This window comes from Sinohyriopsis cumingii, chromosome 16 (genome assembly GCF_028554795.1).
Source record: "Sinohyriopsis cumingii isolate HCF-2022 chromosome 16, ASM2855479v2, whole genome shotgun sequence".
NCBI lineage: Eukaryota > Metazoa > Mollusca > Bivalvia > Unionida > Unionidae > Sinohyriopsis > Sinohyriopsis cumingii.
Window position 1 is genome coordinate 24,610,154 of NC_142976.1, and position 27,980 is coordinate 24,638,133.

The window sequence follows — 27,980 nt, forward strand, 5'->3', positions numbered from 1 at the left end:
GCTTCAGCAGCCGCCTGGCATTAGTATAATAGGCCTACACATGTATAGTACACTGCTGATGTCAACTTACTTCAGCAGCCGCATGGCATTAGTATTGCATTGCATCAGAAAATGATGCAATCAACTGTGGCTGATGTGAGCATGATGGTATTATGCAATGTTACATCATTATTCCGGATGTTGCTGCAGTCCTACTGGAGAAATTTACACAGTGAAACATAGAAAATGAGGTATATGAATATCTTCAAAACGAGAGCCAATACAAATTTTTCATGGTTATATTCGTGTTCGGCACACCAAAATACTACAGATTAGGGCCTTTTCAAGTCAGTAATGATTACACTGTTGACCAGTGTAATACATGTCGGCCAGTGTATTTGGTTGAAAAAGAATCCGGTAAACCCAGGGGAAGCAACTTGCAAGATTTCTCACATTCCCACATTGGTCAAGCTAGAGACTCGAACCCATGCGGACAGAGATGAGATGCAAGTGACATGCAAAGGCAAGCGCCTTAGACCACTTGGCCATCCTAGGTCACGGTTTAGCGAGAAGCGCGACTTATTCAATACTACTTTATATACAGTAAGTCAAGCCTTTAAGTTTCAATCGCAATCAGTATGTATCAATCAGGATTGAAGTTTGGAAGACATTATATACTTAAGTGATAAAATCTCTTGAAACCATTCGAATTCATGTAGATATTGACAAAACTGTACAGAATAGGCAATACAACTGGATTATTAATTGACATAGAATACTTTCCTGTTATTAAAACGATAGCAATTATCTTAAAAACTCGCGATGTGCTGACGTTACGCTTTAATGTTTCATTTGTTACGATTGTATACAATTATTAAAGTTGCAATAATTTCAAAGTATCTTCCTTAATTTTACCCTGTTATTTTGCATTAATATTATATAATCCTGTATGTATAGAACGATTGTATTTTTGTACGTAAGAAAAAGCTGCTTTTCTTTGTAAACATTTAAAAATCTCATGAGTTGCTGATAGTACAGTAAACGTAACAAACATCGATATTTACTATACTTGGTCTGGAGTTTACAAAATATTTTAAATTAAGAAATGTAAACCACAAATATTAAAAAATTAACTGTAAATCAATTTTAAAAAATTAACTGACAGACATTTTATATCGAGATACTCGTTTGATGGAAATTCGTGATAAAACCGTTTCATATGCTTCATATAAAAAAGAAATGTAAAATAAACTAGAACATAAACTCACGTACGGAATACGGCCTTTAGAATATAGCACGTCTATTAAAAGTACTGTTTAAGTGTTATTAGAATAAAAAGAACGAATTGGAAGGAATAAGACAGTGTAAATATCTGGAATGTCTCATCCGATCAAAAGCAAATTGCGTGGAAGAGTGGGTGAAACTAAAATGATACTTTTGTCACCTAGAAGGTAGAAATTATGTGACAAACGTTATTACAAAAAAAATTCAAGCGAAAATGACGTTTTAACAAGTTAATTTGAAATTCTTAGAGAAGTTGGTCAATTTCTATGACAAAATATATAAAGATGACCATTAAATAAAGAACAAATATTTAAATGTTCTTCTAAAATATTTTATATCATTCCTAAGTTAGAGCAATACCGGTCTTTAAGATTAGATGTGAAAATTACCGCCAGAAAAGCTTTCGATTGTCTAAGAATTATGAAGAATAAAAAACAAACGTTCTTGCTCGAATGGTCTCGCCCCGGAATTTTAAATAAATTCTGCTTGATTGATACTGGATAATTTATAATTAGAGTAATTCACAAAGCTAATGACACTGGAACTTTTACATCAGAACTGTGACACAGAATTATGCATTGTACACTTAACAAAGATAAATTAAAACAATATCAACAAAATTTGCGCCTTGTATAATTACTACATGTCATCTACAAACTAGTATCATGATATATTGCCAACAGAATAAAGTCAGTACTACATGATATAATATCTAATTACCAAACTGGATTTATTAGAGGAATATACAGTGGTGAAAATACAATGATTATTTTGAAATGCACATTAGTGAAGAATCATATCTGCCTGTTAATTTATTAGTAAGTGATTTTGAAAACGCTATTTGCTCCATCTCAAGGAAATTCATTCATAATATCCCATCTTTCTATAATTTCAGACCAATGATACCATAGTGGATAAAAACTTGGTTTTTGAGGTATCTCTTTTGAGGTATATTTTAAAAAAATCAATATTTTCAGAGGATATAAACAGGGTGACCAATTGTCTCCATATCTCTTTATAATATGTGCAGACGTTTTATCGATACTATAAAAAGAATACGATTGTTAAAGGCATTAAACTAAATGAAATAGAATATTTATTCTCACTGTATGCAGATGATACTACCTTTATTCTTGACGGTTCTGTCGAAACTCTTAAATCTTCCGTTAGATTTAGTAGCAAGATCTCATGCCTATTACTCAGTATTACCAAAAATTGCATTCTGGATATGAAGTAAGAAAAACAGTGCATAAACCTTCCATCATGAGTTAAAACTGCAATGGATTACTGAAATTATTTTATTGGGTATGAAGTTTTAAAGCTGCTTAAATAAAATTATAAAGATTAATTTTGATACGGATGATGAAGACGTTTTGTTGAATTAGACAAAACGAACCCCATCACTAATTGGTAAAATAAACGTTTTGATAATTAAAGTGATTACAAAAATTAAACCATTTGTTAATTTTCGTACCAAAACCTCCGCAAATTTCATTAACAAATAGAATTGAATGTTTTTCATATTTATAAGAGAAGCAAACGTATATAACATTAAGATGGAGATTATGTTTCAGAGCATCTTCAGAAGGAGGTTTAACCATGATATATATTAAAACAGTTATATTAGCTCTAAAAATAACTTTAAATCGTGGAATCATTAAAACTAAAAGTAAATGTTTTCACTTGTTAAAATATCAAATATACGAGATCAAAGAGAAAGTATATATTACGAGATGAATATACAGGTAAATTATGAAAGGAGACGAAAAATATATTTTGGCGTGATGTTTATTGGCTTCATAACTTTTAATACAAAGAAATATACCTGAAACAACAGAAGTTTTTATCACAACAAACTTGAGGACGAACACGCTAATAAGAGTAAACAAAGTACCAATCACGTACAAGAAATAAATTGAATATAATATTATTTGTATTAGCGTTGTGCTTACTTTCCAGGAATTTTTTCTTGAATTTCATATTTTCACGATATGTCAACATCAATGAAAATTATATTGCCTTTCAAGGTGTGACTCGCACGACAAGATCATTATGTAGAAAATTAAATCTAAAACTGAATAAAGGCACGAATTCCAGACCTTTCATCCCTTACCAGTCAAGAATTGTTCTTCACAGTGACAAAAGTTTTAAAGATTTTCATAAATTACTGTTAAATCCGATTGTTCCACGAGCTGGTGAAAAAAGAATCGACCCAGAATTTTGACTTCGTTAGTGATTATTTGCTAAATATATATTCTAAAGTATTCAAAGTAATAAAAACCTCAAAACAGCAATGGTTTCGATATCTAGACTTAGATATAATTCTAACCTTTTGCATGTGGAAAATACATGCTAATGATGATGATAAGAGTACGTTTTGCGATGGATCACTAGAAACAAAAGTGCGTTTGTTTTGAGAATGTAGTGTGATTAAAAGTTTATAGAGTGATGTATCAGTGGATTAGAAGTACTATAACTACTATTCACTCCAAACGCCAAAATGGTTTTATTCAGAAAAATAGGTATAGAGCATTTGAATCAAAAACCTGTATATTGTATTCTACTTGGTACCAAGTACTACATGTACAAATATAAGATGAATAGATAGATACCTATCTACATTAAATGGCTATATAAGCTTTTTCAAGAATGTTAAATATTATTATATGTTAGAAAAATACATTGTATTCAAAGCGGACAGAAATAAAATTTTCATGAAAACTTGTGAACGGTTACCTCTTTCCAAGATAATTAACCTTTATATTCTATTCGATATACATAAAATTACAAATGTGTATTGACTGCAATACACACACACACACACACACACACACACACACACACTCATTCTTTATCTCTCTCTCTATCTTGTTTCTTTACTTTCACAAAATCGAATAAGATGTAAAGACATATACTATTTAGAATCTATGTTGATGTAAGGAATATTTGATAATATGTAATACGTGTAAGGGTTAAGACTTTAATGTTGTAATAACAGATGCTTTGTTTCCATTACCAATCTGTACAGGAAATAATAAAGATGTTTTGAAAAAAATATATACAATCCAAAATTATCTGATGATTTATTATCTTACAATTACCCATTTGCAAATAAAAGGTTCAAGGTGCCTTGATTTAAAAACAATATATATTTAAAAATTACAAGTACAATGTGAATGTTTTAAAATTACTCTATTTGTAAATTACAGGTACAAGGCGGTGCATTGGTTAGTGTGAACACACGAGGAGAATTTGACTTTATCGCTAACTGGTTACTTCGTCATGACCAATGGAAGTAATTATTGTTTGTTTTGTTTTTGATATTTTTGTTGTTTCGGTTTATCCTACACTTGTATTATTACTTTAAGTATATTTCAGAAATATTAGTCTCTTACTTTGTTACTTATTACGTCTTTTTGGACAGTACAAAGTTATACAAAGTCATAACAGGGACGTCATAATGTTATATTAAGCTTTGAAGAAAAAAAATCATCTTGGCGCGAAGTAAAGTGCATAGCCTTACTTGGTTTAACTGTATGGCCAGCTTGATGTTGTGGCTCATGTCGTACATTAAAGAGTGAGTTAGTAACGGATATATTTCATCCAAGTTCTATACACCTGATTGATGTAGTAGTTTTCTTTCGGTGTCTTGTATAATTTGCTTACTGTTGATAAGCTGGTGTATTTTGCGTTTGTTCGCGCAGGCGATATCTGTAGTGACATCATTTTCCATATTTACTGAAGATAAAAAAACACATAAATAAAAAATATAAAGCATAAAAATAAGTTCATTGTTGGATTTGAACCCTGTACTCTTGCATTAGAGATTTCCATGGTTACCAACTGGAACACTCTGATAATAACTCGACTTGTGATATATATATATATATATATATATATATATATATATATATATATATATATATATATATATATATATATATATATATATATATACATATATATATATATACATATATATATGTATGTATGTCTGCAGTTAAAAATAATTGAATATATTCTAGTGCGAATACCTGGTACACGAGCGGTGAATATTTTATGGGCCAGATCAGGTGGTACGGCGATGGAAGTTCCTTGAATGACACTAGCGCATTTATTCCTGGTATTTTTCCAGATGAACAAAACAAACAGAGTTATATCACGTACGTGTTTACAGGTAATTTATGATATCATATATCGCCAGTATTTGTCATAGAAGAATACATTGCACTACAAATATTAAAAATTGTTCAGTAGAAATTCACTTTGTTACAACCCATAGTGTTGAGATCCTACTAAAAATTAGATTTTGAAAATCCTTGTCGGAAAATCAAAATTTACATAGAAACAAATATGAAAGGCCCAAACTCCACTATAAAGGGGAAACGGTGCGGTCGGTGTAAATTGTGCTGCCATTTACGTAAAGATGCACTCTACTGGCATCTGATTGAGTGGTATTTACCAGCTGATGTTTGACGCCATCTTGATTACCAAGAAATATTAACTGGCTGTTCAGCGGTCATATTTAACGTGTAACTATGAGGTATATTTCACAAGTTTTTGAAAACATTTTATAACAGTTTTGCTAATTTTAAATGGGTCAATAAATTGAATGACTATTGGAACAAAAAAAACGTATTAAATGGTCAAAAGCTGCACCAGTGCTGAAGGGCAACTAAGTTCTTCGACACAAAGTGGAAGATATTTATATTATCAATGACATCAATTCGTGTGCCGTTTTCAATATTTTAAAGAATTATTTAACGCTCAGAAAGGTTTGTGCAAAATGAGTCCAACAACTGTTGAAGGCTTATCGAAATCGGTTTCGTTTTGAAACATCCAAACAGCCGCTCCCAAAAATATGAAAAGGGTGACCAGGATCGTTTCAGTGAGATTCTCATATTTGATGAAACAATGATTACTTTTCTGAATCCGACTCAGTAGGAGCAGAAACCAGAAATAGCTCGACATTATATATATATATATATATATATATATATATATATATATATATATATATATATATATATATATATATATATATATATATATATATATATATAATGTCGAGCGATTTATACATAGAGACCTAGAGAGAGATAGAGCGATAGATAGATAGACAGATAGATACGGTGACAATTTTGATAGGGTAATAAGGTGTGTGATAAGGTGTTAGAACTAATCGGTATGATATTTACGTATGTAATTAGAATTCAAATTCGTATTGCAGTATTGGTCACTGCAAAATTCCCTAATGTTCACTGAAAGATGATATGGGCGCAATGAAAAAGTTTCCCCAGCAGTTTTCTTTTTTTTTTTTTCTTTCTTCAAATTGAAGGTAGTTTTCTCTATAAGCATATATATTTTAGAAATGAAAATGTCACTATTTTCCAAAAGACTGAGATGAAATTCGACAGTTACACAGTTCACGATATTTCAGATTTTATTGCAAGCTTAACGAAATTTTCATTGAGTATTTTTATGTCTGCTATAATAGCAGCATGTTTATCAGTTTTATTCTCAACGTCATCAGGGATTTTGCTTTTCACAAAATAGTTGTCAACACTGCAAAAATTAATAAATGTAATGGCTAAATATAGACTTAGGAATATCAGGTATGTAATTGACATAAGCTCATTTTGAATATTACATCCGTAAAATTTGAACACTGCAAATTCCCTAGTTTGACTATTACTATTATGCAACTCAAAATAACAGTTAATTCATTAATTTTAGTAACTACAGCATGAATTAAGATACTAACGTTATGAGAGAGAGAGAGAGAGAGAGAGAGAGAGAGAGACAGCACATACATATTAATAGTATTGAATGTACGGGTAAATGTATCCGTTATAGCGCCAGTTTTAAATTAGTATATATGCTGAGTTTTATGACTAACCAGTGATTAAGATTCCAGAATGAAGAAGGTTTATCTACAAGCATTAAGTGAAATTTGATCCATAATGCATTCGTTCATTAAACAAAAATAATTTATAGATGACACATCCCCTGGCCCGGCTATTATGTAAAGAATCGTCCTGAAAGCAGGATATGGTCCGGAAATCTATGTGTATAGTAATTATAGTAGTCCCTTATAATTTAAACTGTCATGCGATATTCCACTCATGCTAGGCTTCTTTCCATTCTAATATAAAATATTTTGAATGAGGAACATTCTATGTATGAAAAGGAATTTCTAGATAACTTTCTTGATATGTCAGTATAGATATACATAGCGTATATCCAAGATCACCAATATGCACTCCCACCCCCTCCCAGCTTCGACATTTTTCAAAAGCAGTCGCCTAGTAGTGTGATCACTACTTTCAGAGGTTTTATTTTTAAAAATTCATATTTCATGAAGATGTGAACTATCATTAACATCATTGCCATTTTTATTTCTCGAAATAAAAACATGGCTAAGCATTCGTAAAAGAAAAAAATAACGAAGCATGGAGTCAAACAAAAGCAATCACTAATTAGCTAATAAAAACAAGATATGAAATTCATTTAAGTATAAAACAAGAGATAGATAAAAGAAAGAAAAGAAAGCTGAACAAATCGCCAGCTCTAGCTTATAGCTTAGTTCTACAGAAAAAGTGGATAGTGAAGCGGAGAATTAATTTTAAAACTTCAAGCAATACAAATTAATGAGCAATGTTGATAATTAGGATTCATGGAGTCCCACAAAAGTCATGGAGTCCCACAAAAGTCATGTATTAATTTAGTAATTCAGATAATGAGGATTCATGGAGTCTCACAAAAGTCATGTATTAATTTAGTAATTCAGATGAGGATGCATTGGGTCCCACAAAAGTCATGTATTAATTTAGTAATTCAGAAATGAGGATTCATGGAGTCCCACAAAAGTCATGTATTAATTCAGTAATTCAGATACTGTACTGAATGCAGATAAATATCGAAACAGCACAGAGATAAGTGCGAGAGAATAAAACGAACAAACAGCGAGTTGTCACCTTTGTTAGTGAGCATAAAAAAAATGTTCCAAAACAACTTTTACTTGCTACCAATGAAATAAATCACACGTTACTATGTTACACGGAAGTTTCAGGCCTGTAAGTTCATTCACAGAAGTCACCTATCAACTCGGTGATCAAACTAATTACTCAAATTCACTTAAATAACGGGACAAACTGATGCAGATTATATAAACACATGAAACAAGTTTACAGTTACTTTACATGACCAAATCTATTCATACGCCAATATAATAAATTGGCCTGCACCATCAAAACGTGTATATATGGTTTATATAGGTATATATATTGTATAATATATAGCTGAGGAAATGTATGGTGTCTCACAGAGGAGGTCACTTTCTTGGATTGCAGGGCTCACATTTAAAGTCACTGTGAACCCGTCTAAGAAGACACTCCCACTGGCGACTAGACGCAAGAGTGCTGGTAGTCCATATGTTCTTCAGCTGCTTGGAACTAAAATATTTAGCTTGTCCGAGCAGCAAGTCCACGGTTGGCTTTGTCAAAACATTTTTTAATATACAACTCTAAAGTAAAATTAATCAAATGGAATAAAATGTAACAACGAATTCACATCAACACTTTTGTCGAATAAACGGACATCAGCTTAAAACAATGAGAATACCCCCAATCACCCAACGAAAAATGTTCCTTAATAATGAAGGCACCTTACTCTAGTCATTCAGATAATTTGAATACTAAGGCTGAAAAAGCAATGTAATTGAAAGTAACAAAATAGATATATAACAGAGAAAAGAAACATTTTCATACAAGCCATTGGATCTTTTCATTCTTACATTTAAAAATTGAACAATGATTAACAAACAAATATAAAACATAGTGTACATTTAAAGTTTGTTACATCAATTAAACTAGCCCGCATGGGTGGTAATATCCGGCCATGGAATATCCTGATTTTTATATGATCCAAGTGTATTAGATTTACTCAAATCAATTTTTATATTTCATGCTAACTTTAAATTTTGAAAAGTATTGTCTGAATGTAAAGTACATTTACCTGGGATTAATCTTTTAATCCAAAATATAAATATAGACCTAAAGCAATTTCGTATAATTTGTAATGACTTCTAACAAAAACACCGTTTTGATGTGGACAAGAAAGAGATTTTTTATAAAGCTCGCAGATTAATGTAATAGGAAATCTATTACATTAATCGATTAGTGGTAATAAAAGAAAATTATGAATGACAATTTGTTTTATTACATTAACAATAATGATAATAAAACCTAAACTGTTTTAGTTCGAGATATAGTCTATAGTTTTTAAATGTAATTGAAGATAGTAAATGTATTGATACTCAATGTAAAATACAATGCAAACATTTTACTAATTCTTACTAATTATTATGCAGCATATCAAGAGAACGTCTACTCTAACTTACTACGATGTATACAGACAGCCACCGAATATGATATTATCTGTAGATTTTTAAGAACTATGAATTGAAACATTCTCCTGGGTCTGATTAATGACACCAAAAATGACTTGAACAGTTATTAATTATCCTTGCTAGGTTCTCTGCATGTTAAAATGTTTTTCATGGTGACATTATTACACACAGTATTGTTAGAGTTCAGAATCAATCACAAAGAGGTACAGAGATGGAAACGAAATAGATGTTCATTGAATACCTGAAACGTATTGTTTTAATATTAAATGGATGAAGAAACATCAGCAAGAGTTCCTACCGTTATTTTGGATTTGCGAAAAGATAGATAAGTTAAATAGTGATGGCTATAGATCACACAATATATCCATTAATAAATAGTGAAAAAAGCTTATATAATGACCGAATTACATTCTTTGGCGACCCTGTAAAACTATTTGATGTAGCTAGTCGCACGTTTGTACAAACTTACGTTGGCTCACACATACGTTCGACGTTAGAAGATAATAATTTGAGAGATATATAAATATCAGTAGAACAAGGTGCTGCTAAATTACCTACCGATGTTTAGAATATGAAGAAAAATCCACTAAATGTATCCAGTTGCAGAACTAGGTAGAACACGAATAATAGTATATTTGTATATGACTCAAAAACTTAAGATATAATATCGTATCTAATTCTATACGCTAATTGCAAACTGATAAAGAAAGAGCTGAGAGCACAACCAATAATCAAGGATAGCTGCAATATTTTAAGCAATGGCTGACTCGTCTATGAATGGATTAGTTTCTGGTTTAGGAAGAATAAGGAAATATATAAGAGGCCATTCTTCGATGCAAATACAGTAAGGAATAATGTATGACAATGTAATTAAACAAAACGGCAAACAACAACTTAATGATTTTAGAAGTTTTGAGGGAAAAGTCGATAAGATACCCGCAAACACTAATACTTTATCGTGGATACATACACGAATGATTTAGAAGCTATAAATGGAACAATCGATGACAACCAATGCAAGATAAGTGTAAATAAAACTATGATTGCATATATTAGAAAACCCTCCAAATTTATGTTATTTATTGGCTTAAGTGATACAATCAATTTCAATCACACTTAACAAACTTTAAAAACGAACATACTGCCGAACGCTAGCCAGTGTTGAGTAAGTCGAGCAAGTTCTAAGAAATGCTAAATGATATGTTTAATAATATAGGTGTCTTAAATGGAAATATTGACAAATGAGATAAAATGTGAAACGAACAAAACAAGATATTCATGCTATTAAATCAAGGTTAACAACAGAAAGAAGAAAGAGAAGTATTACTAAAATAAATAGAAAGAAAACATCATTTTGTGAAAACCGTTTACAGTTAAATTAGAAATAGACGATATCGACATTTAAAACTAAAAAAAAAGAATAAATTGGAATAAAGATTTTTTTTTAATGAACAGTAATCTTGCAGACATTCAAAGGAGGCCAATGAAAAGGAAGATTGGAGATAAGTTAAAAGAAGCTCTTAACCAAGGGATAACAGCTTAATACTTGGTTGTATATTACTGTGTAATTTTTGCAATATAGCATTCTTTGAGTTCTGTTTAGGATATGGATGGCAATAATTGAATCTTAAGAAACATTGTGTTATATATGAAGAAAAAAAAAGTGCTTTAACAAATTTTAACGGTACTTGGAGTTAAGACTGCGGTTCCAAAACACTATAAATAGTGATTTTCAGATATCGATTTGACTGAATATAAGTTACAAAATATCGTATGACACACACAAACAAGAACAAGAAGTGTAAATATATTTTTTAAAACTTGAATATAGATAAAAAACTGATATCTAATTTTAATTTAGATTTCATGCATATGATTGAAACACGTTTACTTATCATTTGTTAATAGAGAAGTTCAAAATAAAGTGTACAAAAATTAAAATATCTTAGAATACATGAATCAAACGCATATTATTTGGATGGAAAGATATGATGAATGTAAGGAGGCATTTACATTCTCGGTTGATATCAGAGACATCGTTATAACTTGTTACAATTTAATCTCAACAAAAGCAATTTTGATTAACGTGGCAATCTTGAAGGCCTTATTATTCAAAGGAATTGTTATCCCAGCTGAGTTATTTGATCCAACTGGTGCAATTGGTAAAAGGGTAAGGTAAACCTAAGGAGAATTAGTCGAATTCATAAGTCTAACAAAGCCCAAAATTTTTTCATTATTTCCTGAAAGTAAGTTTAAGAGAACTTGATTTGGATTCTCAGAACTTAAACAATTTGGATGTGTCTTTTTCTTTTTATTCTTCTATTCAGCCTAAAGTTACTTCAATTGTAACTGACAAAACCTAACATTATCCATTTCTTGCTAGCCTTACGATTGTGAGCCGAGCGTTGTGCGAAAAGAAACAAACACAAACACCCTCGGGTAGTGGTGGTTTGTTTTCCTTCAGCGTACGAGATAAAAGAAAAAAAAACTACAATAAAACAGAACAAATACTTAAATATACAATACTAGAAACAAGACAAAATATTCTTATTGTATTATCTACAAAGGGAGTTGAAGTTATAAAAAGAACCATCAAAAATAAAATTGCTACCGACTTATCCGGAAAAAAAGATTCTTATGTTTTGAAACATGAGAGCAGAAGAACACATTTTGATTTATCAAGCAAAGATTATTTCGACTTTTTATGAAAACAAGAGCTTTTAAATGGTATATGATCTTCGATGAGAGATACACTACTTCTGAACAAAGAAATAATGTACATTAAAAATCCTAGTAATAGCTGTACATCCACTGTAATCAATTAGGGAAAATAATATATACTGAACTTATTAAAAAAAATGAATATAAAAGGATTTTACATTATTATTATTATTATTATTATTATTATTCTAACATTTATTTACAAACAATACGTTTCATTGAAAATATTTAAATAAATACAGCGATGTCTTAACAATTATTCCTTGTCAAAAGTTACGTCATGGTTCCTGTTGAACATTAATGTTTATTATGGAACTAATACTTTGTTGGTTTTTTCTTAACACTGTGCTAACTTAGAAGGGGACAAAAGTACACTAATATTTATTTATCGGTTCAAAAATACAATTCAGTAATAAATAGCATTAGACACAATGTTGGGCTTCTAGTGTCGTATTTTTCAAAAGATAATAAAATATGCAAACAATTGCTTTAGAAAAATAATGTTGGACTTGTTGCAATAAAGGACAATATAACTGAAAATGTTAGAAAGAAAATGGGAAATGACCTGTTAATAGCGTTAGAATATCCAGACCAATTCTGTCCACAGCTATATGTAAGTAATAAGTATTTACTCGTCGTTATGTTATACAACACAAGATGATACAATCTTATGAAATTTATCTCAATAAAAAAGACAATTTTGCTTAAATATTAAATTCTTTTCAATCAATTGTTCCCGACTATTTTACCTACTTACTTATCTTTTGCGTCTTAACTGAATAAATATAGTTTACTCTGTAATCCACATAATTCTTGTATTAGTATACCAAGTCAGGTTTGGGTTCTAGTGTCATCATTGTTTTTCAATGGGCGAGAAGTCTCCAGATTTCCAGATGAAGTGTACATGCGCTTTAGTATATTGAGACTTGTACCCACTAGGTGTTTATGACGTTGATAGCGAATATCACCTAGTCTTTTTGAAAGTGCCATGGGCTCCATCAAAAGAGTCTTCTAGTACTCAGAGAGTGTTTTGATCTCCAGCATAAGCAACTATAAAATCTAAAATAATAAAAAGCATGCTAGTACCTGTTTTTTGTAATGACGAAAGTACTAATCATACATCTAGACGGCTACTTTTAGAGAAAAACAATGTTGAACTAATAGGTGTTTCACATGTTGGCGAGTTGTAGAGTACCTATATATTTATGTGTCCAAATTTGTTTGAAATACGTTTAAATGGTTAAAGGTTTATGCTCCGGATGCAAAAGACAGACAGGCAGAAAGACATAGAGATACTTATATCACCAACACAGGTTATGATATGCAAGGGTAGGAAGAATTCAAAATATTATCTATGTCGAAACAAAATGACGCGATATTTCCTTGGTCAATCCGTGGACCGCTTTTTGAAGTAGATTGTAAACAAAAATAATTTACACAAGCAAAAAATGTAGAATCGTTACATTTTCATTTCATCTATAAAAAAAAATAATTATTTTAATGTGTTAGTCTTGCGTAGAACACTACATCGTTTGTGACAGCAAAGACCGAAGATATTCCGCTTTGACCTTGTCTCCTTTCACCTTCATATTGTCCTATATCAATGAATGTAGTTCAGAACAGAGTTATAAACGGCTACGATTTACATCCGAGACTTCTATCTCGTAATGACGAAAAAAAACTATAATACTAATATTACCTCTCAGTAACTGAACAGAGCCAATATGGCATGTTTATTCACTGATTTTGGTTCTTTCTTCATTTTCTGATTGCCAGAGCCTTTTAACTTGGCAAAATGGCTTAGAATTAGATCAATAATGTAATAATCTAAATACATACGGATAGCTGGACGATAAATGCCCAAAATACTTTTCCAGTCCAACTTCTGCACTTGCACCATACACTGGGGTAATATTAATCTGTGTTCATACTACTGGAATTGTTATGGGTCTGATTGCACCTATTCATAAAATAGAGGAAAGGTTTACAGACCAACTTGTCGGCGTCATATCGTCGTACATTTTAGATTCTTGACGATATTTCTTACGTCTCTTGAGCTATCGTTCTTTGAAAGGTCCTTTTGGCGATATGTATAGAACCTTTCCGGATCAAATCCTATGTTTAGCGACTCGTACGTCCACGCGGTGTAAGATAATAGTATGACCTGTGACCATTTTGGATTTCGTGCTGGATATGGCTCTTACTGATTACCGGTAAGTGTCTAAACTGTACGCGTACGTTTTCTGGAAAGATCTGCATGCAACAAAATTAAACAATTTAATAAAAAATAGAGATCATACCTACAAATCATCCAACAGAGACACATATTTGGGGTTATATTTTTATCGCACTAGGGTAACATATTTGTGTTGAAACGTAACAAGGAATAGAGTATACGTGTATGCCTTTAACCATCAGAAGACTCATGTTCAGCTAATAGTTTGTGTCACAGCATTGGCAGTTACATTAAAATATAACTATTAATTAAGAACGAGTCTCAGTTAAATATATTATTCCATATACAATGTTACTCTCTTCAACGTTAATACAATTTTCGATATCAGCACACCATTTAGCGAAACTATCAAGCATACATTGCAAATCTTCTTCATCATCCATACAAAGGAAAACATTATCAGAAGCAGAGAATAAGCTCATATTTTCAATGCTAATTTTTACTCGCGTGAAGCAAATAATCAATTACAAGAGCCATATCGTTCATAGGAACACTGAACAATATATTTAACTATAAACATTTTTGTCACAACCCTGCGTTCATGCAATGTATAAACAAATCCACACCGTTGTCCCTAGCTAGGAAAGACAATGTTCATCTTAAGAGGAAATATAGGAAGAAATCGGTTGGCATAGCACACAATAAATTAGGTTATTGCCATTGCTATGGTATTTTTCGTTATGTATTTCTCAGCTGCCAATATTTGCAGTTACAAGAACTATTTTGAACCAAAAATAACCAGTGGTTACTGGAATTTTACAAAATCTGCGTTTTTCGCTTATCCGTCCGTATATTTACATATATTGATCTACCATTTAGAAACCACCCAAAAATATGAATGGAACAGGGTTCCTGGAGACGGCAAGAGGCAATACATATGTGAAATACCTTTGAGAGGCATAAACCGAATAGTGCAGATAAACCGAAACTTTGGTAAGTGTTCAAGAAATACTTAAAGGTTTAATATTTAGGTAGCCCGTAGTCCCGTTTAACTCGCTAAGAAACCATCTTTTCCTTTAAATAAAATAATATTTTGATGTCTATTTCATGGAATTCTTGGGAAATATACTATAAAATACTGGTTTTTTGTTTCATATCTTGCAGTTACCTATTGTTTTCACTGTATGGTAGTATAAAGTTAGGCAGCCAGGGTCTTAAATGGCAGCAGTTTATTTTTCGTTCAACTATTCCTTCCATATTTGTAAATTTAGGTTCTTTGTTTCTGAGAGTTTTATATTTTATTAGAAGTGATAACAGTGTGAAAAAATATAGCTGATAGATCCGACCTTATTCAGTCATTAATTATGATCACAATTCATCTTGAATGAAGACGAGTTAAATATTAAACGTAACAAAAAAGACAAAGTAGTTGAAAATCAAAATGAACAGAACCTTCTCAGAACTAATCTTACCTTTATGCCAATTGAAGCCTTGTGTGAATTGTCTGTGTTTATATGCAGACCATCCATATGAAAGTCTGCATTGTCCAGTCATTATTATTATTATTATTATTCCAGATTATGGTATGCCAGCTATACCTTTTGATAAAGTTGAAATGGGCCCAAAATTTGATATTTATCCTAACAGCATCGTGGTCATTGACGATTCGACAATGGTCTATCTGGATTGCCTTGCCCGGGGTAACCCCCAGCCCCAGCACATCTGGTACGAGCAGACAGCCAGCGGCTGGAAGGAATTGGCAATCGCGAGCGACAATCGATACACTTTTTCCAGCGGCCGATTTAGTATTGAAAATCCTGTAGAAGTAAAGGATGCTGGGACATATCGCTGTAAAATAGAGAACAGTTTTGGATCGCTTATTTCTGTTCCCATTTCGTTGTCATTCGGACGTGAGTCTCTCTCTCTCTCTCTCTCTCTCTCTCTCTCTCTCTCTCTCTCTCTCTCTCTCTCTCTATATATATATATATATATATATATATATATATATATATATATATATATATATATATGTGTGTGTGTGTGTGTGTGTGTGTGTGTGTTTGTGTGTGTGTGTGTGTGTGTGTGTGTGTGTGTGCGTGTTTCCTTTGCATGTGGCATGTGATAAGATGCTAATAACTTGCGTGGTGGTTTTAACAGCCAAAAATATGATCACAAAGATTGATGCAAAGGGAAATATTTTGCCCCATGTGTTGGTAGAAGACCCACAAACGATTTTCAATCAATGAGAAAATTTCGTGCATGACTAGAGTCAAGCTCAACAGGATCTCGAGAATGAAACAAATACAAGTTCGAAACTATGAAAATGTAAAAGTGGGATAAATAAAGACCCACCACTACAAGCCGAAAACCGCTTGGAACCATCCCATCAAAAGAACCACGAACTTATGGTCCCAATCGTAAATAGGTTTTCGAAACCGAAACTGCTGATAATGATCCTATCAAGCTCTTCATGCTGAAGTCTTGAAACTCTTAAAACTGGGGAGACCCTTGATATCACGATGGGCTAACTCCTTTATTCTTAACAGTTTTATTAATATTATGTCTGACGCGTTATTACCAGCGAATTGTCGAGATTTAAAGACAAATAGTGATGAAGTAAGTCTTACACTTAAAGAATATGACCCAATAATTGCCAGGCTTTAGGCGACATTTTCAAAAGAAAAGGATAAATCTTATCTATAATAGATACAAGAAAATTCACAACGCCTAGCAACCGTTTAATAAATACTGATAAGGATGCCTCAGGATCGTACATCACAATAATTATAGGTTGCTGCATTTATCTGTGAAAATATGAACGAGTTTTTCGGAAGGAAAACTGCACGACCTTGCATCTTTACACAACAACAAAATTATTACATTACACATAACTCCGCCCAGATAAATTTGAACTTAGTCTCGCGTTAGACAAAAGTTTCGAAAGAAAATGGCGTTTTTGTCTACTTAAAATTGAAATTTTGAGTCATATTGTGAATGAATGCGCATTGTAACAACTTTTCCATTTGATCTGGAATGAAAAGATTTTGGTAATTTTTGTCGGTTCTACGAAATTGTGTGATTATGGACTGGATTCATCTGTGCAAATTGTACATGAAATACATCGGATTAAAGCAGCCAGGGAGAAGCGTGTTGACTTCTGCAAGTGTGTTTGTTCTGTCATTGACTATTTGAAATCATATTGTGGGAAAAATAAAAAGCATTTCAATTGTAATTATCATGAAGACGCTATTGAATTTAATGTTTATTTCATTTTGAATGCAGTAAGGAGGATGTAATTGCACTTATATTCGAAATTATAGTACAATTTCGAAATGTGTAATGGAGCTTGAGAACTCATGACATGCCTCATGTAATTCGGATTTGCAGAACTAAGAAAGTACATTTTGAGCAAATTCAGGATGTAAAATTGTAAGTATATTTTTCCATTCTTATTACCAGCAAAAGGAGACAGGTTATGCATTGCATGTTATTTGTACCTACCCAGCAGTTTTATGAAATCATGCCGTTTATCAATAAAATTCGAAACATTGTATCGAAAAAGTTAACGCGGAATGTAGCAAAGCAGCTGGTATGTGGCCGTCCACGAAACATCTGCTTTAGTTCATTCAGAAACACATTTATTCAACCAAAACGTAAAGCGTCTGCTACACGAGTGTACATGATTTGTTTACAAAGTAGTTCCTAATACACTATTGGGGGCACACGTGTCCTCCATGTGAGTGCAATATGAAGGTGTGCAATATCGTAAAATACTGAACGATTCTGACAATGTAAAGTTAACGGAGAAAACAATGAGCATGTAATAAGTGCAATTATCTCAGTTTGTAAATGTATTGAAGAATTTTGTATTAGTCAGAAAGAAACCATGTTATCAGGTTGGCTGCATTTATTGCACTATAAATAGAATAACTTTATATCAGCTTCTGAATAGAGTCAGATGCAATGTAACCAAAAGAAACACTCGAAGAGGAAGCATACACACCGGATGTCTTCAGGACAACATAAAGTGTTAGTGCTTTTATTCCTTCAGATAAAAATCGAATAAATTGAAATTGGATTTGAAAAAAATCAAAAAATAAAACTGTGTTTTTGTCCTGAAAGTAACATTCGTTTTTAGACTATATTTGATATAAATCTGGATAAAGTCATTGCATGCGCGCTAGGTCAAGGTCGCGGGTAGTCTGAATGCCGTTATTCTGTTCGAAACGGTAGAATTCTGTGAATTGTTGCTACATTTGCCATATCAGCTAAATTTCATACATGCAGACACTAAACACATTAAACCATCAATACCTGACGTTCCTTCTGAAGTGGACGCTATTTCACAAACATTTCGAATAAACAAACTAAGCATTAGTCACTTGCCAGTTGAACAGCAAAATGACCACAGGCATAAACGATGTAAATTTCTCAACGAGGACGGATGACGAGATACCAAAACCATTTAAAAGAGTAGAATTTCTTATCTAGACTATTATCTCAGAGCTGCGAAACTCAAAATCGACGAAGAAAAATATTGGACTATATAACTTTCAATGGTGCTCATAGAAACGAAATTTTAAGACTATAGGTAAATGGATGTAGGGATCGAGGAAGGGGGAATCCGCAGAATGATATTATACCACTTAGACACATAGTCCTACAATGCAACACCACGAAACTGATAGTTATGATCGGGTAGGAGACATGAGATAGATGCCGCCCATCCCCAGTGTAGCTGTCAGGAGCGATGTCTTGCTGTGTATGACTATTGAACGATTATCATTATAGCAGTTCAAAAATAGTCTTAATATCATATGTAAGGAGACCCTTTTACTAACCTAGCTTGTTATTGCACACGAAAATAGGTTTAAAAAGAAATGAAAATTGGTTGATCCCAAAGTCTGTACAATAAGGAATATGTCAAGCCACGATGAATCTGACACCATCAAATCTATATATGAGTCTTTTTGTGTCCCAAAACAATACATACTTTGCTTAAAATATTGAGCTTCTACTCAGAATACATATGCCCATATAGATAAATTATTAAGACCATTTTATGGAATGTTCCAACATTTGGAGGAAGTGCTTGTTTCATGTTGAGGCTGCTATTACAATGTTGATGGAGAATCCCTGTTCTATAAATAGCTTCGTAATAGAAGCCCCGGATTATTCATTTGCTTACGTAAGACTCTTAAACTGTAAAGAAATATTTTTTGAAAATCAGATAAAAATAAAAGAATTAATAAAATAACGATAAATTGCAATCATAACAAGTTTAATATTGCTTTCTTCTGCGTTTATCGTAGTATAAACTGTCTGTTGCGGAAATACAAACATTACCGAACCCCCCTACGGCCGTTACTTGCTGTGTGATTCGGCAACTAACGGTTTATACCACGATAAACACAGAAAAACAACATTAAACACAGCTTAAACAACGTCATTCAGGGGTTATTTGCTGTGATTCGCCAAATGACGACAAAAAAAATTAATTTGTTCAATAAATAATGACTGAACACCTCACAATCAAGCAAATCCCAATATATGTACTACATTAAATGCTATAACCACTCGTTTGTCGATAAAAACAAAATCTTACTCATTCCTGACTAACCAATCAGTCTCACTGAACATTTACATGCAACATTTATTCTTTTTTGCTACATCAAATCCAACATAGCCTTTTTCATGGTGACTATATGAAGGAGACATCAAATACAATAAGGGATTTAATTTCAAACCACAATAATGGCCATATTTAATGACAAATCGTATATCTACTTACATCATTCCACAAGCATCCTTACATAGGACCATCTGCTGGCGATCTCTTACCGTTGACATTTTTCAGCAAGCTGGTGACAACCTCTCCAATATATTTACGAAGAAATATAATACACAGAAACATCAGGAGATGGACCAGAGATAAAATTTCAAAAAGGTTCGCAAAAGCTAGGCATTATTAACCACTTTCATCAATTCATTATTAAATCCTTACCCGTCTGACATCATCCTAGCTATTGACCTCCTCAATGTAGTTGCTGGTGTTGCGACTCTATTGGTCATAAACTAATTAACAGAAAGAAGCAACTATTCCGAAAACTTCAAAAGTGAAGGAAAAGGTTTTTCAGAAGCACAATCTGCAAACGTTGAAGATCACAATAAACACTCTCTAAGTACCACAAGACTGTCTTGGTCAAGGCCATGACATATTAGCCAGGACTAGATGGTATCCACTATCAACTTCTCAAACAATTACCATGTGCAGTGCTCAAAATACTAAAAAGCATTATCAATATATTCAGAAACCATGTGATTTCCCGCTGTACCCAAAACTGATGAAAACATATAGACATTTCCAAATATCGTCCGATAACACTAAAAAGCTGAATTTGCAATAGTTTGGAATGAATGATAAATGACATACTCCTTCGATATCTTGAATCTAACAAACTGTTCAATGTAGATACCGACCCGATTGTGGATATACGTTAGGGCAGCGTATTTTCGGTCAATTAACAACATAGTAGGAGATATATTAATCCAGGAAGCGAGTGTTTATTATACATACGTGGACGTCTTTTGTATCTGATATACATCAAATTGTATACTCAACAATAAACATAAGCTACAGATATACTCACCAAAAAAATTCAAACTCTATTGTTTGTATGCACTTTTGCCAATTTCATAAAACTCATGATGACCAAAATATCTAGGTCAGAGGTCTGCAACCTAAGGCACGTGTGCAACAAGGTGGCACATCAAGAGGTTTTGTGTGGCACACGAAGGGCATACAAAAATCTCGATTTTAGCAGTGTTAGCCTCTGACAGGTTGCACGTGTTCGTTCATTTTGTAATTAATGCGGAAAAAGAGGCACGCTATGTAAACTACGTTGTCGACCTCTGATCTAGGTGGTTATCTTAACTGTGAAGGATACCTAATTTTCATGTATTGTTCTTAATCGTTAGCTGACTTCCTCTCAGAATATTAAATAAAGTGACGAAAGCAATGAAAACTCTCTAAATTTATAGCAAGTCACGACTAATACAGAGTGGGGAGCAGACCTGAAAATCGTATTCTGAACACACTTCCATCTTTCTTCTCATTCTCTTTCTTTTTGTCTCTGTCTGATTGACTCTCTCTCTCTCTCTCTCTCTCTCTCTCTCTCTGGTAACACAAGTAACAATCATGACTTGTGAAAATGTAATTCTAACCTTGATTCTGATGAATAAAAATAATATATTTTCGTGTTCATGTCCAATATTGCAAATTTGGTTTTCTTTCGCGGAGATAGTGCCGCAATCGCTCGGTTTGTAGAGCGTGGGGCTCGCAATCGAAGAGTAGTGGATTTGATACCGGTCGTTGTCCCGGTATGTGTAATAGAACGGCACGAAGCATGGAATCATATAGCCAATGTGTTTTGTGTCATTAAAATAAAACAATTCATAAACAGAACAAAAACTTTCGTCCAGAGTGGATTTAACTAATGTTTCATATTTTTTTAAAGTGCAAAATATAAACGTACGTTTTAGATCAATGAAATTAGCATCCTTAGTTTACCTATTCATAAGAAACGTTTTCTAAACTGTATGTTTCAAAGCAGATTTTACACACGTGTTCATTTCTTGTGAAAGGGACTGTTTATTCAGCGTCAAACGATGTGACTACTGACGTAAAATTATATATCTCTTATGATACACGATGGCCGTGTTTTCATGACTTCAATTCTGTGTAATCGTATCGTACCAAAATTGTAACATCATACCATAAGGTTTGATCAATGAAACACTTGCACACATTTTGCTTCAGAACTTGGTCAGTTCAGTCCCAACACTCCAGGTCCGGTCGAGGCAGCTTTGTACCAAGGAACATTTATGCAATGTAATCCGCCGTCTGCAAAACCAGGTAAGACAAAACAAGGCCGACAGTATGCTTCTTTGATCTGGTAACGTTCTTTATGAAAAGAAGCCCAAAGGAACCATTTAGGCGATTTTAGTGCATGCATAGGTCATTGAGCAAAAGTACGAAATATGCATATTATGCACACACATACAGACACACACACACACACACACACACACACACACATATATATATATATATATATATATATATATATATATATATATATATATATATATATATATATATATATATATATATATATATATATATATATATATATATATTCGACAGATGAAAACCAAAAGAATTCTCATACTAGACGCGAAGGGTGTCTGTAAATGCCACTCCTGCTCACAATCGAGCTCCTCTGTCCAAGAATTATTCTCGCCACGAATGTATCAAGTACATCCTCATATCAATCCATACATACCGCTTCGTCGGATATACGAATTCACTTCGTCCTAAATGTAAATTCGTCGTATCTGTGCTCGTAATGTGCTTTAGTTTATTATTATTATTATTATTATTATTAGCCACCGTGGGCAGCACATTTAGCTTCATAATCGGACACGATTGACAACCGAAGAGAAAGAGAAGATTATTATTATTATTATTAGTAGTAGTAGTAGTAGTAGTAGTAGTAGTAGAGTAGTAGTAGTAGTAGTGATATGTTTGATATTGTTTGATGTTATTGTTGTTGTTGCTAAGCCCTAAAATGTATGAACATAAAATCTGCATACTCTGTTTTTAGCCCTGACCTATCAGTGGTACAAGGACAACATATTTAACTTCATTCGACCGGAACTTCAGAATTACCAGTTCATATCAAGCAATGGAAACTTGTATTTTTCGGAGGTCCAGGAATACGACAAAGGGTTTTACCACTGTGTGGTGACTTTAACAGTCAGACCTGGAGACCGAATCTCTACTATCCAGCCCCCCAGCAGGACTAGTAAAGGGATTGAACTCAGAATTAAGGGAAACCGTAAGCTGCTGAATGATATTAGCCACATAATGAAAAAGAAAACGAAAAACAATAGAATATAATTTTTTTAAAGGTATGCAACCAATTGTTGCTGACATAATCAAGACATAACAAATATGGTTTCACGGCAATATTTTAAAGGACCTACTTCTCCAAAATGATTTTTTTTTTAAAATTTACAAAATCGGCTAATAAAGAGGAATACATATAGTGAATTTAAATATTTTGATGAGTGATTAAAAAAGAGGTTTCATTTAAAATAAATAAACATATGAGAAATGTTCATTTTTAAAGAAATCTTGCATTTGACGATATTTGTATTGATATCAGATATAATCTACTAGACCGAAATCGGCCTTATCCGTTTCCCAAACAAGTGGAAGTCATTTAACAATCTTTCTGCATCGATTTAGGGCAAGTGCAAACGTTCTTTCGAGAATGGTCCTGGTCACTAGTGCATCACACAGAACGAGATGGCTCTGAATATGTCTGTTAGGCGTCCCTTTATGCAAGACAAGACCAGTACGTTTGCCTCCAATAACGTACTAAGTTAATTAATTACGTGGATTATCGTTTTATCAATAAACATATATTGGTTTTGGCTTTAACTGAACTATAAAGCTTTGGCTAACTGCACATTATTTACAGTTTATTATTGTACGCTGATTCATTGCGATTTATTTGCATTGTAATGTAAGTATCCATATTCAAATGAAACGACAAGGGAAAATCGTCCATGATAAGCTAGCTCAAGCGGTACTGACGGAGGAATGTTTTGCCCACTTGCAAAGTTAAAGTAGGTGGACCGGTAGGAGGGCTACCAATTTATGATAAACTTTCTGCGTATCACCAACTGGGCTACCCTTGGACCACTCCATGAACTACTACCTGGATAACATATTTTTGACCGCCCCATTGTGCCACCAACCTAGCAACCACCGGAGTTGTTAGGAGATCTGATTCTTTACAGTTTACTCATAACCAGACACATTACATCAAAGTGTGATTCATTTTAGGAAAAAGTAAATAAAAAGTATTGTAGTTAAAATGTGCACTGGGTGCTTTCTTAGTGCATCTTTCTGCCATTGTGACTTTGGATTTGGTAACATTCGTAGTTTTACGTATGAAAGCTGGAAATATATCCACAAAAACTTTACAGTGGCATTGGCATTTTACGACTTTCTACCAAACATTTCAAAACCATGTGAAACGAGATGGCTCCCGTTCCCTTAAATTCAATAACAAAGCAGCAACGTTGTGCAAGTACATACAATATGCAATGGACACGATTACTGCAGGAACACGACCTTTCTGTCGCTGTTGATTTATGGTACTTGTATGTTTTAATGACAGACATTTGTATTAAAGTGTGTCAAAATTAGTACCAGCCTTGTAAAACGGACAATAAAGACGAATAAGCACAGTTTAGAATCAATTTCCAGCGAAGTGTTTCATGAACTCCTCGCGGTATTCAGCACATTTGTGAGCTATTAGGTCGTTTTCTTTGTGCCTCTTTGTCGTTGATTACAAACCGAAGTGTATACCTTGTGCGATGCAGCAAGTTTTTCAATGTTCGTGAATGTGTATTATTCGACTTCATCATAGATAAGCTCGAACTGTTTTTCGGAGATGACGTTGTCAAAAGCTTTATTGTGACTACAAGGCAGATGTCATCAAACGTTTTAGCTTTCATGTATAGTCGTACACTGATACTTAAATCAGACCATAGCTTGAAGTTGTAATTTCAAAGACAATCGATGTGGGGGAAGCAATAGCTTTTGACAATATTCCAATCACCCACCCCCACCCCACCCTCCCACCCACCCCGCACGCACACCACACACACGCCACACACACTCGTGCCCAGTGACAAAACCGTCAATGTGACGTCAATATCATTCACCTTGCATCGAGCGTGCAGCTATTTAGCTCTAGTCCAATAAATTAGTCCCCAAAACCTGAAATGATAAAAATCAACGATTTGAGTTTATGGTGTGTTATGTTCATCAAAAATGTGCAATTTTGCTGCATACAAACCTTTTGGAAAAACACCGGCGTACATCTAGCATCCTTGTAGAATTTTGGAATGATATTAAAAGGGGTGCTGATCCAAAGGCGCTTGAATAGCGATTACTAAAGAAATAATGACAAGATAGAGTCATATGATTCTTGTCCGACTGCACTATTGTGTACTTTTATTTTCAAGGGCTATAATGCATGCCATCTTATTAACCTGCGTTTGTATTTCATCTAAAGTACGTATTTACAATTCCACTGGATAGGGCTTTGACGTAGTCTTCACGAATGTGATTTCCAATAGGAGACAGTATCGTCTACTTAGTTCGGAATCTGAGATCTTTTCTTAAGCTGTAACGAGCATTCATCGTGCTTCAGTCGATAGATGATCCTCCTTGATGAATAATGCCCAGACTAAATTAAACCCACTTTCCTTTTGTAGTCTGGATGGGGATAATAATGTATTTGAGTTGATTTTGTTTATTAACAAAAATCCGGCTCCTTTTTCTCCTTACTGAGAGGGCACGGTCTTGCGTCGTCAGAAATCGAAGACTTTTGGTGTGTTCTTTTACATAAAAAGCCCGGTGTTTTTCGATAAGCATCAAACCAGACAAGGCGTTATTGTAGCTGTAGCGATCATCTCCACGATTGAAGCACCAAACACCTTTTGATCAGAACATCCAGGTACGGATCCAGGAGAGAAGGGAGCGTTTTTTGGATATGGCTGGAACAATGGCTTAAGAGGAATTGGTGTCGCTCTGAATCTTCTGGGTAAGACTGTGGCTAAATCGAACAGCTCGATGACCACGGTTGTTATATTTTTGTAGGGTAATCAGAGCTATAATATGGGTCAATAATTTTGTAATTATATTTATAATTAAAAAAAAACTATGGAAGCATTGTGTATGTCTATATTACCTACCAAATGGTTAAAAGAGCATATACCGCATATGCTTCTGGTGTCGGTGAAAAATGAAAAAGAAATGTCAAGCATTGGACGGCTCCATGGGCAGAGGCTCAATCGTATCTTCTTGGAAGACATCTCTTAATGAAGCGTTTGTCCTCTCTTGATAATACGTAGCCAGGACATTGGGTCGGCGAGGAAAATGTTGGACTTGAATATTGCCTTTTAAAGGGAGTACCCATGACAGTATTCTACTAAAGTGAGGCAAATGTCTAATAATTGTTCACGTTTTTTATAGGTATGGAACTACAGGGGAATTTCCCGACATTACAATATCCCCATTGATATGTTCCACACACGTGTGGATGGCACTGAGAAGGGCTTTTGTTTCTAAAGGGTTGATAAGAATGGCTTTCTTTCAACGCATCCATATGCCACTGACCATCAGAGGTCAGGTAGTAAACTAGCACTGTAATAGGTCCATCCCAGCATTGTTATAGGCCTAGGAGATGTACGAAACTTCTTTGAATGAACGATGTCTTTTTTGATGCTTTATCCGACAAATGAACTATATTTTCGATGCGATTGGGAGCATGACGCCACGTTAATATGCTTTAAATGATCCATATTTCGATGGAGAACATTTTTGATAATGAAAGGGATGTAATGTTGTTGATGTCATGAAATAAAACCCATAATTACTTAAACGTCTTGTAGTAAGTTGTCCAGGGACGCCGCATTCCTCCTGGCAAATGCTCTGAACTGAGATATGGTTTGCTTTAACGTCTTACTGAATATCCAATTTCAACGTCTTGGATGTTGCCTCCACCGGCGCATAACCGATTATTTCGATGTGTTTGGCAGGAAGAAGCCGAGTTCATATTTATTAAAGGTTCCGTCCCTGGATGGACCAAAAAGTTGAAAATGGACAAGGACCAACTTTTCTACATTTGATTATCCACCACACAATGAGGGAAGTAAGGTTCTTCATATTTCGAGACAAACAAACCATGCTTGTCGAATGCTTTATGCTGCGTCTCGTGCTAGAAAGTCGCCGTGACAAACGTCTTCAACTTCCAATGAGGGCCCAAGGGCATTAATTGGGGCCATACCATCTATGGAAGTACGTATCCGACAGTTCAAGGCTGGTCTTGTTCTCGTAGAGTCTCAATCGCGTGTATCAATTGCCTTTGGACACGTAACCAGATATGTTCTGGATTAGAAACCCTTTGTGCGGTTTTCGTGCTCGGTACATTGCCTTTTACAAGCAGAAAACTTAGAGTTTCGTGCGTAAAGACATCTCATTTATGAGATTGCTTGGGAATTCCTTCCTTAAGGCAGGTCAAAGAAAGTCGATGGGTCCCGATAACCAAACCCAGAGACCTTCAGATACGGTCTGACGAAAGTGGAGTATTGATGACTCTTTGTGCCTCTTGCTTTAATACTCCTCAATTTGATGCCCTAACGGAAGTGAAGAACCTTGCGGTCCGGCCGGCAATTGCAGTATGGTCGGTACAGCTGGCTGGCTATGCAGTCTGCATGGACGGCCGGTTTGCCAGTCAGAGGTAACATACCCTTGACCTATGTAAT

The 27,980-nt window shown here is 33.8% G+C and overlaps 1 protein-coding gene across 5 annotated transcripts in view; it reads left to right on the forward strand.

Moving 5' to 3' along the window:
• LOC149780082 (contactin-like) overlaps positions 1–27,980 on the forward strand; it is a 139,970-nt gene that overhangs the window by 22,034 nt on the left and 89,956 nt on the right. For 4 of the 5 annotated variants that reach the window (XR_016415000.1, XR_016415001.1, XM_089936842.1 and 1 more), the window contains exons 4-10: positions 2,159–2,197; positions 4,473–4,558; positions 5,289–5,440; positions 15,450–15,563; positions 16,148–16,480; positions 22,390–22,485; positions 23,237–23,470. Coding sequence is in view for 3 of the 5 variants with exons in the window: in XM_089936842.1 (XP_089792968.1) it covers positions 2,159–2,197; positions 4,473–4,558; positions 5,289–5,440; positions 15,450–15,563; positions 16,148–16,480; positions 22,390–22,485; positions 23,237–23,470 (1,054 nt within the window). In the remaining 2 variants the exon portion in view is untranslated. The remainder of the gene's footprint in view (positions 1–2,158; positions 2,198–4,472; positions 4,559–5,288; positions 5,441–15,449; positions 15,564–16,147; positions 16,481–22,389; positions 22,486–23,236; positions 23,471–27,980) is intronic. The other variant, XM_089936844.1, reaches the window with a different exon arrangement.